This window comes from Lampetra fluviatilis, chromosome 38, assembly GCF_964198595.1.
Source record: "Lampetra fluviatilis chromosome 38, kcLamFluv1.1, whole genome shotgun sequence".
Taxonomy (NCBI): Eukaryota; Metazoa; Chordata; class Hyperoartia; order Petromyzontiformes; family Petromyzontidae; genus Lampetra; species Lampetra fluviatilis.
This window is the reverse complement of record NC_136312.1, coordinates 5,233,215-5,250,820: the sequence shown is the minus strand read 5'-3', so window position 1 is coordinate 5,250,820 and position 17,606 is coordinate 5,233,215. Positions and strand designations below refer to the sequence as shown.

Below are 17,606 nucleotides of genomic sequence, written 5' to 3'. Positions count from 1 at the left end.
GGCCGGGCGTGGTGCTGCCACCCACCCCCTCGTGCGCTACAGTGCCCGGCCTTCGTAGCTGCTACTCGCAAACAGCACTTTGCTCCGACAGTCCGTTAAGGCTACACGGTGTGGTGGGGGGGTGGGGGGGTGGGGGGGGTGGGATCATCGTTGTCTCTGGTGCGGCGTGCAGGCACGCGGCCCGAGCGGCTGCCGCTGTTCGACGAGGAGTGCTGGCAGCTGATGGAGGCGTGCTGGGACGGTGACCCCGCCCGCCGACCCCTCCTTGGCATCGTGCAGCCGCGCCTCCTCAGCATCATGCATCGCCTGTGCGGGTCGTAGCGCCGCCGCACCTGGTCGCCACCCCCGCCCCCTAAACCCCCCCCTCCCTCCCCCCCCCCTCCTTCTCCCCGCCCCCCGCCGCACCGCCCTTCCCGCCGGCGGCCTCCGCTGCTCTCCCACTCTCGCTCTGCGTCGCCGCATGTGACCGTCCGTCCGCGGGGCATGTGCCCCGCCGGGTTTTTAAAGCGTCGAGGACCGGCGGCCGTTGTCAACGAGATGAGGGAGCCGGAGCCCGGAAATCGTGCGAGGGGCTGGTGCCCCAACAGGCCGTGGTCGGTGGAGAGAGGAGGGGCGGGTGGCCGTTGAGGAAGTAGGAACCGGTTAGCACCGTCGTTAACCCGGATCGGGATCGAGCCGCTGAGCCGGGCTTGCGCCGCACCCACTTGCCGCTGGATCGGACCCTGAGGCCACATCGGGGCGTCCGTCCGATTGAAGTCATCTGTCAGTATGGGACGATGCGGCCAGGTCAAGTTTGTTCTGTTCGGATGGGACAATCCGCCGAGATCAGCTTCCCTTATCCGGAGGAGACCTCACCATCCAGATTGGCCGAACTGGATCAGCCGCAAGCGGAGATATCCAACTCTCTGGACAATAATACAACTTGGATCGGCTGTTCTCTCCAGCTGCACCATCCAGATGTCACCATTCTTTGTGGATTACATCTTCCATCCACGTTGGACTCATCTGAATCTCGCCGTTTATCTGCAATCATGTGGATCTTGCCAATAATCATCACCTTCCATCCAGATGGGGGCCTTTCACACGGTCCAACTCAGCCCGTCCAGGCGGATCAGAACCCTCGAGCCGGATTGAGCGCCCGCCAGTAGCTGGCTCCGCGCTCGGCAGCTGACGATCGCCTGCCGTGAGATCGGGGGGACGCGGCACGCGCGTCGGGACGGAGCGGAGCAGGCAGCTGGCGCGAGAGGGACAAGGAGGGCGGGCCGACTGCACTGGCGCGCACGCTCCCTACTACGCTCGAACGCGGCGCCGTCGGATTTTTCCCGATCGTCGGGCCGAGTCGCCCGCCCTCGGCGAAGAAGAGAGAGCAAAAGTAAAAGAATGGGGCCAGGCCGTGGGATGAACGACGCCAAGGCCCACCGACCCGGAACGTGGAAAAACTCGCCAGGCTTGCGCCCGCGACGCCGGCCTCTCTGGAGACGACACAAACCAGGGAGCAGGGCAAGTCTGACTGTGAGGGGGGGAGGAGGAGAAACAAGGCATGGATAGCGTCGCTACGGACCCAGGCTGCGATCGTTAGTTTGAGCCTCCAGAGCTCGGGGTCACGTTGGCGCATTCTGTGTGTGTGCGTGCGTGGTGCTTTTTAATTGGCCCACGGCAGAACGTACCCGCGGAGGTAAATAAAACATTTGCACGCGGAACTTTTGACGCGCGGCTCGGCTCGAGCTCGGACCATCGAGCGAGGAGGATTGCTGACTCCGGTTGCCTCCAGCGCCGGCGGGGGGAGGCACCAGCAGCACCCACCACTGGGGGGGGGGGGGGCGAGGGGGAAGGGGGGGGGGGTCGGTGGGGTTGGACTAACCACGTGAAGTTCTACGTTTTCTTGCGGCTGGGGGAGCAGCTTTGAACTGCGCGAGTCGCACACGTGTGTGTGTGTGTGTATTTTGTCACGACGCGTTCAGAGCGGACGCGCGGCGACTTCTTCCGGGAGAGAGTTTCTGTCGCTCGTTTGCCGGAGAGACGCGAGGTTATGGTTTACGTCGGATATCACCCCCCACCCCCCCCACCCCACCCACCTACCTACCTACCGGTGAACTCCAAACTCACGTAGACTGTGGATCGCACCTGGCCTTCCGAAAGCGAAACGGGAAAGTCGCCAAAAAATAAGCTTCATATTTTATTTATTTATTTTTGCTTTGCTCGCCAGCTCGCCAAGATTGCGGTTCCACCTCCTCCACACGGCGACGCGGCTTCTTGGCCCTCGGTGGAGGGAGGAGGTGGTGGCGATCGCCGGCCAGACCGTACGACCACAAATCTGAAAAATCAAAAATCATAATTCACCCTGCCACTCGCTTCAGGTTATTCGCGCTGTAAAGTTTTACCCCTTCTCGCAATAAAACACATGCTAAGATGTTCAAACACCAAGTTAGACACCTTTTGCAGGGAATCAAGTCCACATTAATAATACGCGGTACTTGTGGTGAACATGCAACGTGCTAACACACATGCTATGATGATGTATGCATTGCCTGTGAAACTGATTGGCCTAAACGCCAGAAACGGCCTGCTTTATGGCCTAGTCCCACCAGTGTCAGACCAGACAACGGCAAAAGGGTTAACACCTATTCTCATTTTTCATTCTTTCAAACTGGCCAAAAAAAGGTCCAATATGTTTTTCAAGTGTTTGCGCTGCCGAGCGCCACGAATCCCGGAACGGATTCTGACCCGTGTTGTCTCCCCTTCTCCCGCTGGAATGGATGATGATGGCCTGGCCCCCTCGCCTTCACCGCCGGGCTTAACGCCACGAACCCCGAACGGAACGGAACGCTTCGGGGTGCCCCCCCCAGCTGCCTGCGTTGCCCTCCGGCTCCGTCGCCCAGCCGGGTTCCAGGCGACGGGTTCCCCCCCGTTGGGTTGTTCTCGTTTTATCGTTCCTCTTGCTGGACCGGCCCGTGTGTAGATGTCAAAATATCATGACGCTAAAACGTTCAAGCAATTCCTAATAACTGCAATAATAGGTAGTATTTTCTTTTTTACTTTACTATTGAGAAAAGCAGCTGTGTTTACAACAAATATATATATAAAGACTACCTTCTAAGCGTCTTACAATGACCTCGCTTCGGTATTATTTTCTCCGCCCTAGAACATTGCCCGTGTCTTTTGCAAAGGTGCGCATTCATTTCGAACGTGCCCTCGCCGAGCCCGCGACATTGCCGTCTGTTGGCGGCGCTGCGGGGGCGATACCCGGCGCTCTCTCGCCCGTCGTTTTGCATCGAAGGAGAGCCGGCAATTGTAAAGAGACACGCACAACAAACACTCGCTTGAGCGAGGGAGCGTTTGCGCCGCTGGTTACACGTGCATGCGTGTGTTTGTTTGTTTGTTACGATTGCCGCGTTCTTATTGCGAGCGCGTCTCTCCGGGTGAGCGGCGGTGCTGCGGCTCGCTGGGAATTGATGCTTTGTGTGTGCGCTCACGCGTCCCAGGCTGCGGTGATGTGACCCAACCGTGTACCCACGCGTCCCAGGCTGCGGTGATGTGACCCAACCGTGTGCCAGCAGGTCCGTGTTGACGTGGTATTGGTAAGACGCGAATAGTCGGTTCGCGGCCTCGAGTTTGGGCCAGAGATTTTCTTGGTCAACGGGAGGTGGTGATTCTCGAGGTCGCGATTAGTGAGCTCGAGATTCTTGAGGTCGCGAAGAAACGAGAGAGAGAAAAAAAAAACCGCGTGGTGGTTTTTTTTAGCGATGAGCACAGCCGTCGGTCACACTGAGCGAGGCGTAATGGGGACCACAGCTGGCACGTACTTTAATCTCGTGCTAATCACGCTGCCTAGTAAGTATCGTCGTTTTTGCCCGCCTGCCTCTGGCTGGGTCGAGGAGACCCCGGATAAGCGAAGGCCAGCGCAGCGGTGTCTTTTCTTTCTGCGTTTGGGCCACGGATGTCGGATGTTGAGGAAAGCTGCCGATGCGAGTGTGGATCCTTTCCACGAGCTTCAAGGCTTTCGGCATCAAGCTGAGCTCTCTAAAATTAAGGGGAACGGGGCTGTCCCAATTGGGAGACATGAATAAGTCAATTATAGATTTGAAGCTTTCGTGACTGCAAGGAAAAAACCTAAGAGTACGAATAAGTAAATTGACGATGCTCCGGGAAGAATTAGAGTCTCCCCAAGAGACGTTATGGGACAAACACCGCAATTGATGCGTCTAGCGATCTCAGTCGCAACCAGTTTAATTCACATTCTTATACACTTAACCGCCCCCATCCCACCACGCCGTGTCGAGCGATGGGAGTTCTTAAATTTGCGTGACGTCACGCCGACGGAAGGACACGCGTCGGAGAGCTGCTTGACGCCGGTTCAGGGGACATCCGCGCTGACAAGTCGCTGTGGGCTCGCTCGCGACGAGAAGGGGGGGGGGTGAGACGACCCCGGCAGGGAGCGGCGGCTCAGTTGAGCGGCGCAACGCGGACCGAGAGCGTGATGGAGCGCTGGGCAATGCGACTTTGTGCGCGCGCACTAGATATGGGTTCGTTGCACCACGAGGAACCACCCCCCCCCCCCCCGAGTGACCGGCAGTCGCTTCGGAAGCCCTTCGACAGTTCATGGCTGGTGTTGATGATGATGGGTGCCGCCGTGGTGGTGGTGAGGTGTTAACTACCTCGCCTGGTATACAGGAGGTCTCGTGGTTTCGACCATCTTACGCCCGTTGGTGCTGGGTTAGTGTTGGGGGTGGTGGTGGTGGTGTTGGGGGTGGTGCTGGTTAGTGTTGAGGGTGGTGTTGGTTGGTGGTGGTGGTTGGTGTTGGTGCTGGTTAGTGCTGGGGGTCGTGGTGGTATTGGGGGTGGTGTTGGTGGTGGTGGTGGTTTTGGTGGGTGGCGACTTCGTGGTCAGACCGAAACGGATTCTTGACCGGCCTTCGCCCGAGACCGCCCGCGGCTCGGGAGTGAAGAGCCACAAGTCTGTAGCCGTGCAATACAACGATTTCGTTCTGACGAGCACTTGATTAAAAATGCCTCCGCCTACACGGTGCCCTCTTGCTGCGATCAAATAACCCCGAACAAAACGCCGTGGTGGCGGTGGTGGCGGTGTAGGGTTGTCTGCTCGTTTGGTTTCTTTTAAACGCCGCTCCTGTTTACCCCGTCGAGGCGACAGCGGTGGATCTGTGCAATTGTGTCGCTCGCGGTTTATCGCTCGTCTGTGTACATGGTGTGTTTTATTTCGGAAAGCAGAAAACGGTCGCCTTGTGTGCGTGCGTGCGTCTTACAATCCGCTGGGTGTTTCTGCGTGTGTGTGTGTGTATGTGCGTGTGTGTATGTGCTTGTGTGTGTGTGCGCGTGCGTATGTGCGTGCGTGTGTGTGTGCGTGCGTGTGTGCGTGCGTGTGTATGTGCGTGTGTGTGTGCATGTGCATGCGTGGGGGAGCGGTAGTGCAGTGTGGTTTAGCGCGCGAGCCGAGTTCGATTCCCGCTCACGGCCAAGGCCGGTGACGATTGTCTGAACCGGTCCTGGGCCTCCCCGAGGTCGACTCGGCCTCAAACGAGCACCCCGGCGCGATGTGTCGTCGTCAACATCGCCACTTGGGGAGACAAAGGCGGCCGGGCGTGGTGCTGGCCACCCCACCCCCTCGTGTGCCACAGAGCCGGCCTCCATCAGTGCTGCTCGCTTACAGCACTTGCCCCAAAAGAAAGTCTGTCCAGGCAGTACGGGGAGGGCTGGTTGGTGGGTGGGAGTTCCTTGTGTGTGTGTGACCAGCTCTGTATTATAACGCTATTGTACCGGGGCAACACGTTTGGAGGGGTGGTGCGTCTTCTCTCCGGAGCCGTCGCCCTTACATCGCCCTTACGTCGCCCTTACGCGCCGTGGGAGTCGGGGAACGGAGAACGTCGCCGCTGATCTCTAGAGGCGTCATCTGTTGGTCCACGAGGATCCACGTGGTGCTGATGGTGGTGGTGATGGTGGTGATGATGATGATGGTGCTGATGATGGTACTGATGATGGTACTGATGATGGTGGTGATGATGGTGGTGGTGATGGTGGTAGTGATGGTTGTGGTGATGGTGGTGGTGGTGATGATGATGATGGTGGTGGTGATGGTGATGGTGGTGATGATGATGGTGATGATGATGATGGTGGTGATGATGATGGTGGTGATGATGGTGATGATGGTGGTGATGGTGGTGATGATGGTGGTGGTGATTGTGGTGATGGTGGTGATGATGATGGTGATGATGATGGTGATGATGGTGATGATGGTGGTGATGATGATGGTGGTGATAACAATGCGTAAACGTGCGGCGTTATACTCGGGTCCCCCCCGTTGGTTATGAAGCATTAAAGAATAGCTCGTTAACAGATTCATATCTTCGTCCGTAGCGTGGCACCTTGTCCCCCCTCCTATCCCTCTGGCACGTGGGGGTTGTTAGCGGTGGGGGGGGGGGGGACGGCCGGTGCAGTTGCACCGCCTGCGTACTCGACGGCTGAGAGGTCACCGCTTGAGAGGGCGGGGCTTGGTGACCCCAGGCAGCTGTGGGCCAAGTGGCAGAGTCGCTGGGGTCGTGAACATCAGCTGCGAGCGGGCGGGCGGGCGGGCAGGAGGGTCACCAGAGCGAGACGAACGCAACGCACGCGGCCCGGTGTTCGATTGAGTCCGTTTCGTCTTGTGTGGGGAGCGGTGGTGGAGCGGTTAGCGCTACGGAACCCAGCAAAGCCGCTCGCGGCTAACACCGGCGACGGGTATTTAAACCGGTCCTGGGCCTCCCCTAGGTCGACTCGGCCTCAAGTGAGTACTCTGTGCGGTGTGTAAATATCGCCGCCGGGGAGACAGGCGGCCGGGCGTGGTGCTGGCCACCCCACCCCTTCGTGTGCCGTGCCGGCCTTCACATGTGCTCGCTAACAGCGCTTGCCCCAGCAGGCTGTTACAGGCTACACGTGGGGGATCTTTGTCTTAATTTGTGTCAATTAAAAGTCGTGTAAGAGAAGCGAGGAAGAGGATAGGGGTGTGTGGGGGGGGTAGCGGTCTCCGGCCCTGACGGCACGCAGAGACGCGCGAGACGTCAAACAAATCAAATGAAACTCCCCTTCCCGCCTCGTCATGTTTACATTGCGGCGATTGTCTCTCTCGCGACTCGTCTAGAGGTGTGTTGTGTGCGCGCGCGCCTGAAAGTCTGCTTGATGTGTGTGTGTCAATGTGTGTGTGTGCGCGTATCTGTGTGTGAAGGGGGAGCGGTGGGTGTAGCGGTTAGCGCGCTGCGCTACGAACCCCTTCGAGCTGAGTTCGATTCCCGCTCGCGATTATCTGAACCGGTCCTGGGCCTCCCCTAGGTCGATTCCGACTCAAATGAGCACCTGGTGCTAACATCACTTGCCCATTAAAGTCTGTTCAAGGTGTACGGTGTGTGGAGAGGGGGGATCTTGTCTGCGAGCCCAGTGTATGCGTCAGTGTTGTACCATCATAACAAACGAGAAAACATTTTAAAAAGTGGTCACCTTTTAATTTGTTTTTAAATGTGTTCCCTCCTTTAAGCGCTAGGTTGTACGCAGGCGAGACGGCGAGAAGTGATGGTGTCATGTGTGGGGCGCTGGGGGTTGTTGGGACACGTGTGCACGCGTGTTGGTTGTGCGTATATTTTTTAACGAAAAAATAAAGTGAATATTTATGATGTCTTCGCGGTCCGGCATGTGTAATTATTTCTAGATTTGAAGTTTTCGTGACTGCATGGGTCCATACTCTCTGTTTTTTTCGGTAGAGTCACGTAGGTAAGAAAATGTAAATAAATAAAATCACGACGTTTCGGAGGCAACACAAGCTTCCGTCTTCAGGTGGCACCGTCACAGCAAAGTTACTGTCGTGATTTAATTTATTTTCTTTTTTTTACCTACGTAACTTTACCGAAAAAAACAAAGACTATGTGTAGTTCTGCTGGGTGGATGTGGCTTCGTCGTGGTTATTTTTTTTGGGGGTTGCCTTGTCGAGTTTCAGTCGTCGCCGCGAGCATAGGGAAGTCTTAGCCATCCATCTGGGTCCCATCAATGTCGCTAAGATCTGTGGGGTGCGGCGGGGGGGGGGGATGCAGAACATATCTGCATTGTCAGTTCGAGGCATCTTTGGGCGATGGGTGGCCGAGATTTGTCCCCGTGTAGCCCCCCCCCCCCCGCGGCTACGGAACGCTCTACCACGTGATATCAGGAAATCTCTCTCTTGAGTCTGTGGATTTTTTTTAATGCGCCTTAAAACATTTATATCCTTCTGTTTATTCAACCTTTAGTTCGTTTAGTAAATGGATTCTTCAAGTTCATTTATTAGGTGTAGCCCTGTGAGCCATTCGGCTGTTGAATAGAGTGCAACGGCAACAAGCAAAAAACAAAAACGTGAACAAGAAAACATCTTAAAGTGAATATGTGACTATGTGCAAACAGAAAATCCAAGAATAGACAGCAAAATATTGCAGAAAAAGCACTGTACACCGACGCTGTGTGCAAAAATCCCAGTGGGATGCAAGTCAAACAACAACAACAACCACAAGACAACTTAGATTAAGGCCATCAGTCTTACTGTGTACTACAACAAACAAACATGGCCAAACCAGTTAACGTTTCTTAAAATATAATATAATTTTCGATTTAAAGCTTTCGTTACTGCAGGGATTCATCTTCTTGGTTCTTTCGGTAAAGTCACGTAGAAGGGAAATAATAAAATTATAAAAAAATGAAACATAACATAATTCTCACGACGTTTCGGCCACAACGCAAGCAGCCGTCCTCAGGTGAAGAACAGAGCATTCGAGAACATGAGGACGCTGTCTTTCCGACAGACCTGTTCTTCGCCTGAGGACGGCTGCTTGCGTTGTGGCCGAAACGTGAGAATTATGTTATGTTTCATTTGTATTATTTTATTATTTCCCTTCTACGTGACTTTACCGAAAGAACCAAGAAGATGTAATATAATTGTTTGTTTGTTTGCCGAGTGTCCCGTACGGCACTTTGAGATCCTTAATGAAAAGCCGCTGTGTGCATGGAATTGTTCTTGTGTTGTGTGGGTTCGAAGTGTCACGGGCTGGAGGGGAACGATGGCACGACCAGTCGGTCACCGCAACGCGACGCGTTCGGACGTGCTGCTTATGCGGCCGTCTGGAACGCTCTTCCCTCCGACGTTGATGAAACCACTGGGAGTTACGGCACTTTGAAATCATCATTTGGATTGACAAACTCATTTCCTTAGGACTGTTTTTTTTGTGTTGTCGTCCTTCCCCCGCGCACCTCCGATTGGCACGGTTGGCTACGTACGGCGCGAAAGAAGTTCAACGTACACGTGAACATAGACTCACACAGTCACTCACACGCTCACATAGTCACTCATCCACACACCCACCCAACCCTCCGATTGCCACGGTTGGCTACGTACGGCGCGAAAGAAGTTCAACGTACAAAGACAAAGATCTCCCGTGTAGCCTACAAACTATTGGGGCAAGTGATGTTAGCGAGCACCTATGAATGCCGGCACGACACACGAGGGGTTTGTGGCCAGCACCGCGCCCGGCCGCCTTTGTCTTCCCAGCATCGCAAAGCGGTGCCGACTCGACAGTTGCAGCTGCGTGGCACCACGGGAAACGCCGCCGCAGCTTCGTCCTGTGCCCCAACAGGAGCGTGAACCTTGAAGCTCTCTCGCACCGCACGTAGCCAGCCGTGCACAGCAAACAAAGCACAAGAAGCGGGTCTGAATAAATGAGTTTGTCAATCGAGATGATGATGATGGTGATGATTTAAAAGTGCCATAGCTCCCTCGGTGGCTTCCTAACATCAGAGGAAAGAGCGTTCCAGACGGCTGCTGCAACATCAACATCCCCACCACCACCATCTACATCACCATCATCAACATCACCACCATCATCAACACCATCATTAACATCACCATCATCAACATCACCACCATCATCAACATCACCACCATCATTAACATCACCACCGTCAACATCACCACCATCATCAACATCACCACCGTCAACATCACCACTATCATCAACATCACCACCATCAACATCACCACCATCAACATCACCACCATCATCAACATCACCACCATCAACATCACCACCATCAACATTACCATCACCATCATCAACATCACCATCACCACCATCAACATCACCATCACCACCAACATCACCAACATCACCAACATCACCAACATCACCACCATCAACATCACCACCATCACAACCGTCAACGTTAACAACCCACACTCCTCACACCGGTACCTCTTCAACAACATCACCACCACCATCATCATCGTGTGTGTGTGTGTTGAACTAATTCGCACCGCACGTAGCCAACCGTGGAGGAGGACATTAAACAAAGCACAAGAATCGAGTTGGTAAATCGAGATGATGATGATGATGATGATCTAAAAGTGCCATGGCTCTCCCGTTGGCTTCCTCGTCACGGGAAGGAAGAGAGCGCTCCAGACGGCCACCGCAGAATCCGCGCGTCTGAAAGCGCCGTCTTTCATGTCCGACGGCTCGGGCCAATAGCCACGGCGAGGACGATCGCAGTTCGCGCGATGATGATTTCGTTTTTTTGTTCACGTTCCTTGACGCGAATCTCTGCCATGAAGCCCTCGCCGCCACTGGAGCGGAGACCACACACCTCCGGCCACGGGAATGTGGAATGTCCACCACGGGAGGCGAGGGCAGCAGCGATGCCTCGGCGCTCACTCGAGCGGCACCGTGGGACTTGAGACTCCCGATCCGAGACGCGGTGCGGTCCCTAGGAGACGACGTCACAGAACGGACATTCACGAGCCGCAGGCTGCTAACCCCTGCTCGTGTTGAACTGGACTCCCATGGTGAACTGGACTTCAATGATAAACTTGACTCCCATGGTGAACTGGACTCCCATGGTGAACTGGACTTCCATGATGAACTGGACTTCAATGATAAACTTGACTCCCATGGTGAACTGGACTCCCATGGTGAACTGGACTTCCATGGTGAACTGGACTTCAATGATAAACTTGACTCCCATGGTGAACTGGACTTCCATGGTGAACTGGACTCCCATGTTAAACTGGACTCCCATGGTGAACTGGACTCCTATGGTGAACTGGACTTCAATGATAAACTTGACTCCCATGGTGAACTGGACTTCCATGGTGAACTGGACTCCCATGTTAAACTGGACTCCCATGGTGAACTGGACTCCCATGGTGAACTGGACTCCTATGGTGAACTGGACTTCAATGATAAACTTGACTCCCATGGTGAACTGGACTCCCATGGTGAACTGGACTCCTATGGTGAACTGGACTTCAATGATAAACTTGACTCCCATGGTGAACTGGACTCCTATGGTAAACTGGACTCCCGTTGTAAACTGGACTTCAATGATAAACTTGACTTCCATGATAAACTGGACTTCCACGGTAAACTGCACCGTGCGAATGGCCTAAATGAGATCTTCGTGTAAGTCGCGGGGTTTGGTGAGCAGCGTGGATGAACCTGCGTGCCCCCCCCCACATCCTCCCTGGCGTCGAGCTCGCGGTATTCCGAGGACACACGCAGCCTCCGTGTCATGCCGCGCGCCGCTCTTCATTGCGAGCGATCGGTTATTTTTCATGTTTCGTGACCAGGTAGGTCACCGTGCCCCCCCCCCCCCCCACCAAAGAGAACCTCTGTCCAAAGTCTGCACCTTAAAGCAAACAAAACAAAACAAACGACAAAAATCTTTTACATCATTGGAACCTCATTTGCCAGTAAAAAATATGATTATTGTTTTTTTTTTACCCTTCTATCTGGCAACAAAACTGACACCTTTTTTTTTACAAGGAGTCATGTTTGCATAGACCACAATACCTGCAGTCATAATGCAAACAAAAAAACATAACTCTGATAATGTGCACTGTCCTTGAAGTTGATTGGTCCACACCCGAGACAGCTTTCCTTAGAGCCCATGTGAGGCTAGGCCCTAAGGAAAGCTGTCTCGGGTGTGGACCAATCAACTTCAAGGACAGTGCATGCATTATCAGAGTTATGTTTTTTTGTTTGCATTACGACTGCAGGTATTGTGGTCTATGCAAACATGACTCCTTGTAAAAAAGGTGTCAGTTTTGTTGCAAGATAGAAGGGTAAAAAAACAATTATGACAAAAATCTTGTTGTTGTTGTTGACTCAAACGTGACCGCTCCCCCGGTCGCTGCGGACGCGTCGTCTCGAGCCGTCGTCGGGGCGGATGGCACCGTTTGTACCGCGGGGCGCTCGACAATCTCGCCGTCGCATTTCCGCGCCGCGCCGAGCCGAGCCGAGGTCCAGGGGTGCGCAAGAGCGTTGCGTTTGTTTTGATTTTCACGCCGTCTGGAACCCAGCCATCGTCGTCGTCATAATCGTCTTCATAATCGTCGTCAATCGTCGCCTTCATTGTCGTCTTGATCGTCATCGTCTTCACCATCGCCGTCATAATCGTCGTCATCCCCACTGCTGCTGCTGCTGCAGCGTTCCACTGCTCCACCGGCGTTCACGACTCTTCAGAAGGGGCCCACTTTCGCCGATGAGTCATCACGAGTGCGAGGGTCGCCACACAATTGGAACCATTGTGGGGTTTGTGACAGCAGCACGACGATGATGATGATGGGTGGCGGTGATGTCACCATTCGTGTGTTGTCGGAGGCCCGCGGGCCTTGCATTGAAGAACGCCGATCTACACCGACTTTCAGGAGACACTTTATGGTCCCGCGTCTTTTTTAAAGGCCCCACGTCTTTGATTAAGGCCCCACTTCACTGCTAAAGGCCCCACGTCTTTGATTAAGGCCCCACTTCACTGCTAAAGGCCCCACATCTTTGATTAAGGCCCCACTTCACTGCTAAAGGCCCCACGTCTTTGATTAAGGCCCCACTTCACTACTAAAGGCCCCACGTCTTTGATTAAGGCCCCACTTCACTGCTAAAGGCCCCACGTCTTTGATTAAGGCCCCACTTCACTGCTAAAGGCCCCACGTCTTTGATTAAGGCCCCACTTCACTGCTAAAGGCCCCACATCTTTGATTAAGGCCCCACTTCACTGCTAAAGGCCCCACGTCTTTGATTAAGGCCCCACTTCACTACTAAAGGCCCCACGTCTTTGATTAAGGCCCCACTTCACTGCTAAAGGCCCCACGTCTTTGATTAAGGCCCCACTTCACTGCTAAAGGCCCCACGTCTTTGATTAAGGCCCCACTTCACTGCTAAAGGCCCCACGTCTTTGATTAAGGCTCCACTTCACTGCTAAAGGCCCCACGTCTTTGATTAAGGCCCCACTTCACTGCTAAAGGCCCCACGTCTTTGATTAAGGCCCCACTTCACTGCTAAAGGCCCCACGTCTTTGATTAAGGCCCCACTTCACTGCTAAAGGCCCCACGTCTTTGATTAAGGCCCCACTTCACTGCTAAAAGCCCCACATCTTTGATTAAGGCCCCACTTCACTGCTAAAGGCCCCACGTCTTTGATTAAGGCCCCACTTCACTGCTAAAGGCCCCACGTCTTTGATTAAGGCCCCACTTCACTACTAAAGGCCCCACGTCTTTGATTAAGGCCCCACTTCACTGCTAAAGGCCCCACGTCTTTGATTAAAGCCCCACTTCACTGCTAAAGGCCCCACGTCTTTGATTAAGGCTCCACTTCACTGCTAAAGGCCCCACGTCTTTGATTAACGCCCCACTTCACTGCTAAAGACCCCACGTATTTGATCAAGGCCCCACTTCACTGCTAAAGGCCCCACGTCTTTGATTAAGGCCCCACTTCACTGCTAAAGGCCCCACGTCTTTGATTAAGGCCCCACTTCACTGCTAAAGGCCCCACATCTTTGATTAAGGCCCCACTTCACTGCTAAAGGCCCCGCATCTTTGATTAAGGCCCCACTTCACTGCTAAAGGCCCCGCGTCTTTGATTATGGTCCCAATTCGCTGCTAAAGGCCCCGCATCTTTGATTATGGTCCCAATTCGCTGCTAAAGGCCCCACTTCGTTGTTAGAGGCCCCACATCTTTCGGGCCGAATTTCGAGCGACACTGAATTTGGCTCCGCGCCTCCCAGAGCCGTGCTCGTTGATGTCCGTGAGACATCGTGCGCGTTAGAAATCGCTGAATTATTATTATGATTATGATTTAAAATATTGATCTCTCCATCGCATTCAACGTAGTGCCGTTGGTTGAGTCAACCATTTTTGTCGTCACAATTTTTTTTCTCCCATTTTACCAGATAAGGGCCCCCACTGGGCTGTGTTGTAGCTCTTTTTTTCCAGAAGCCACCTGGCCAACAACAAACGATCGCTCAACGAAAGCGGCTTATTGCCGTCATCACGCGGAAATGTATTGCGGCCAAATACTCTCAAGCGCGTGATGGGTTTTTTTTTTTTAAATATATAAACGTGGAGCGAAGAGCCGGAGAAAAATCCACGCGACCACGAGGAGATCGTGCAAACTCTAAATATACAGCAGCAGGCGTCAGGGTACGGATCGAACATGCAACCTCCTGCGTACCGGGCGAGGTAGTTAACACCCCCTGCCCCCACACCCCCAACAAGAACAACTACTTGAATTTCGATTTAAAGCTTTCGTGACTGCAGGGATTCATCTTCTTGGTTCTTTCTACGTGACTTTACCGAAAGAACCAAGAAGGTGAACAACTACTTGCTCAATTCCAGACACGTGTTATGTACCTGCGTTGAACTTCTTTCGCGCCGTACGTATCCAACCGCGCTGATCGGAGGTGCGGTGTTTCCACTCTCCCAATGTGGTCGTGCTGCTTGTCGCCGGCCGCTTGACGTATCGGGCCATTGGCCACTGAGGGCATTGGTACCCAGAGCTATCCAGCAGTGGATTGATTGACAGCGAGTGAGTGTGAGTGTGTGTGTGGGGGGGGGGGGGCGACTGGGGGGGGGGGTATTTCCACTGCTCGTGATTGCCGAGCGGGCATGGACCGAGGTTGTGTCGAGGCGTCCTAACACGGAGACCGCTGGCCCCCCCCAGCCCCCCCCCCCCAGGTCCCCAGCCCCCCCCCAGACCCCCCCCCCCCCGCATCTTCTCGCAGAGCCACGACAGCGGTGCGCCGTGTCCTGGACGCGCGGGCACCGAGAAGGACGAGGAGGACGAGGAGGTGGAGGTGGTGGGGGGGGGGGTCACGCGGAGCGACGCAGCAACACAGGGCGAGGGGGAGAGAGAGAAGAAAGGGAGACGTTTTGACTTGTTAACAACTTTCATTGCCGCCAGCAGCAACAGCACTGGAGGCGATTCCGATACGAAAAACACAGTGACCAGCCAAACAAATAAGCACACACTTTACAGGTATTCATATTCTTGGTTCTTATTCTTAGGTTTTTTCGGTAAAGTCACGTAGGTAAAAAAAAAATTTAAATTAATAAAAGTAAAATAATAAAATAATAAAAAATTTACCTACGTGACTTTACCGAAAAAACCTAAGAATATGAATACTTGCAGTCACGAAAGCTTCAAATCTAGAATTGTTGGTTCTTTCGGTAAAGTCACGTAGAAGGGAAATAATAAGATAATATAAAACAATAAAAATTCTCACGACGTTTCGACTGCAACACAAGCAATCATCATCAGGTGTGAAATCCATAGCAATATTTTTTTTTTACTTTACCGAAATAACCAAGAATATGAATCCCTGCAGTCACGAAAGCTTTAAATCAAAACTATACAGGTAGCCCCCGACTTACGATGGAGATGCGTTACGACGACCCCATCATCGTAAGTCCGATTAACTGCGAAGCTCAATTTTTGTGTTTCACAGATGTCCATCCTACGTTCAGTCCGGCCCAAACATTGCCCGATTCGGGTTACGAGGGGCTAAAATACCAAGATTGGCCCAAGCAGGCACCGTACTGAATTACATATTGCTATAGAAAGTGTAGGAAGTCATCGAACGTAGCTGTGCATTTACCGATGTGAATGTTGTCAGTGGTAAATTGTTGTGGGTTTTAGTCTCCAACACACGGGTCCGCTGGCACGTGTTGTTTACGCGACAAACCTTACTCGTTGGCGGCGTCGGGTTTAACGACGCCCACCGCACACACACACCACACACACCTTACACACACACACCACACACACCACACACACACACCACACACACCACACCACACACATACCTTACACACACCACACACACACACCACACACCTTACACACCACACACACACCACACACACATACACCATACACACCACACACCACACACACACGCCACACACACACCACACACACACCACACACACACACACCACACACACATACACCACACACACCACACACACGTACACCACACACCACACACACACACGGCACACACACACATACACCACACACACACACACCACACACACATACACCACACACACATACACCACACACACGCCACACACACACGCCACACACACCACACACACACACCACACACACACCACACACACCACACCACACACACACCTCTCCACCAGCCACTCAACGCGTGTTCCCGACGGATGATGGAATTATTATTGTTTATTTAAATAAAAATATATACAGTCATTCCAATTTTATTCCGATTGCGATGCTTCCAGCGGCGTGTTTACACATGGAGAGCGCAAGGAAGCACATCACGCTGCACTCAGCACTCGCAGAGAGCCACTGCGCATATCGAAAGTTCCCTGATGATCACGTGGGGTAGCTGATGCACACGTGGGGTAGCTGATGCACACGTGGGGTAGCTGATGCACACGTGGGGTAGCTGATGCACACGTGGGGTAGCTGATGCACACGTGGGGTAGCTGATGAACACGTGGGGTAGCTGATGCACACGTGGGGTAGCTGATGCACACGTGGGGTAGCTGATGCACACGTGGGGTAGCTGATGCACACGTGGGGTAGCTGATGCACACGTGGGGTAGCTGATGCACACGTGGGGTAGCTGATGCACACGTGGGGTAGCTGATGCACACGTGGGGTAGCTGATGCACACGTGGGGTAGCTGATGCACACGTGGGGTAGCTGATGCACACGTGGGGTAGCTGATGATCACGTGGGGTAGCTGATGCACACGTGGGGTAGCTGATGAACACGTGGGGTAGCTGATGCACACGTGGGGTAGCTGATGCACACGTGGGGTAGCTGATGCACACGTGGGGTAGCTGATGCACACGTGGGGTAGCTGATGAACACGTGGGGTAGCTGATGCACACGTGGGGTAGCTGATGCACACGTGGGGTAGCTGATGCACACGTGGGGTAGCTGATGCACACGTGGGGTAGCTGATGATCACGTGGGGTAGCTGATGATCACGTGGGAAATTTAAAACACTCCACCAGCAGTGCCGGATTATCGTAGTAGCACAAGTAGCTACATATGCAGTAGCTGCACGTGTAGTATCTACATATGATGTAGTAGCTACGCGCCCCGCACTTTTAAGGGCCCCGCGCGAAATGCTTTCAAGATATCAATTCCGGTGCAGTGATTCTGCACTTGCTCTATGACTATAGTACTATACCGCCTTCAACTTTTACGAACGACCGGGTGTTTAAGGTTAGCGATTTGTCGTATTATCTGGCTGTATAGCAAATGAAACAATATAATGACTTTACTATGCAAGTT

General features: G+C 53.4%; 1 protein-coding gene across 3 annotated transcripts in view; it reads left to right on the top strand.

Moving 5' to 3' along the window:
• The window catches only part of DSTYK (dual serine/threonine and tyrosine protein kinase), an 85,640-nt gene extending 77,980 nt beyond the window's left edge, over nucleotides 1–7,660 (top strand). For 2 of the 3 annotated variants that reach the window (XM_078874080.1, XM_078874079.1), the window contains exon 14: nucleotides 173–7,660. In XM_078874080.1, the coding sequence (XP_078730206.1) occupies nucleotides 173–321 (149 nt within the window). In that variant the 3' untranslated portion in view covers nucleotides 322–7,660. The remainder of the gene's footprint in view (nucleotides 1–172) is intronic. The other variant, XR_013639697.1, reaches the window with a different exon arrangement.
• Nucleotides 7,661–17,606: the final 9,946 nt, after the last annotated feature.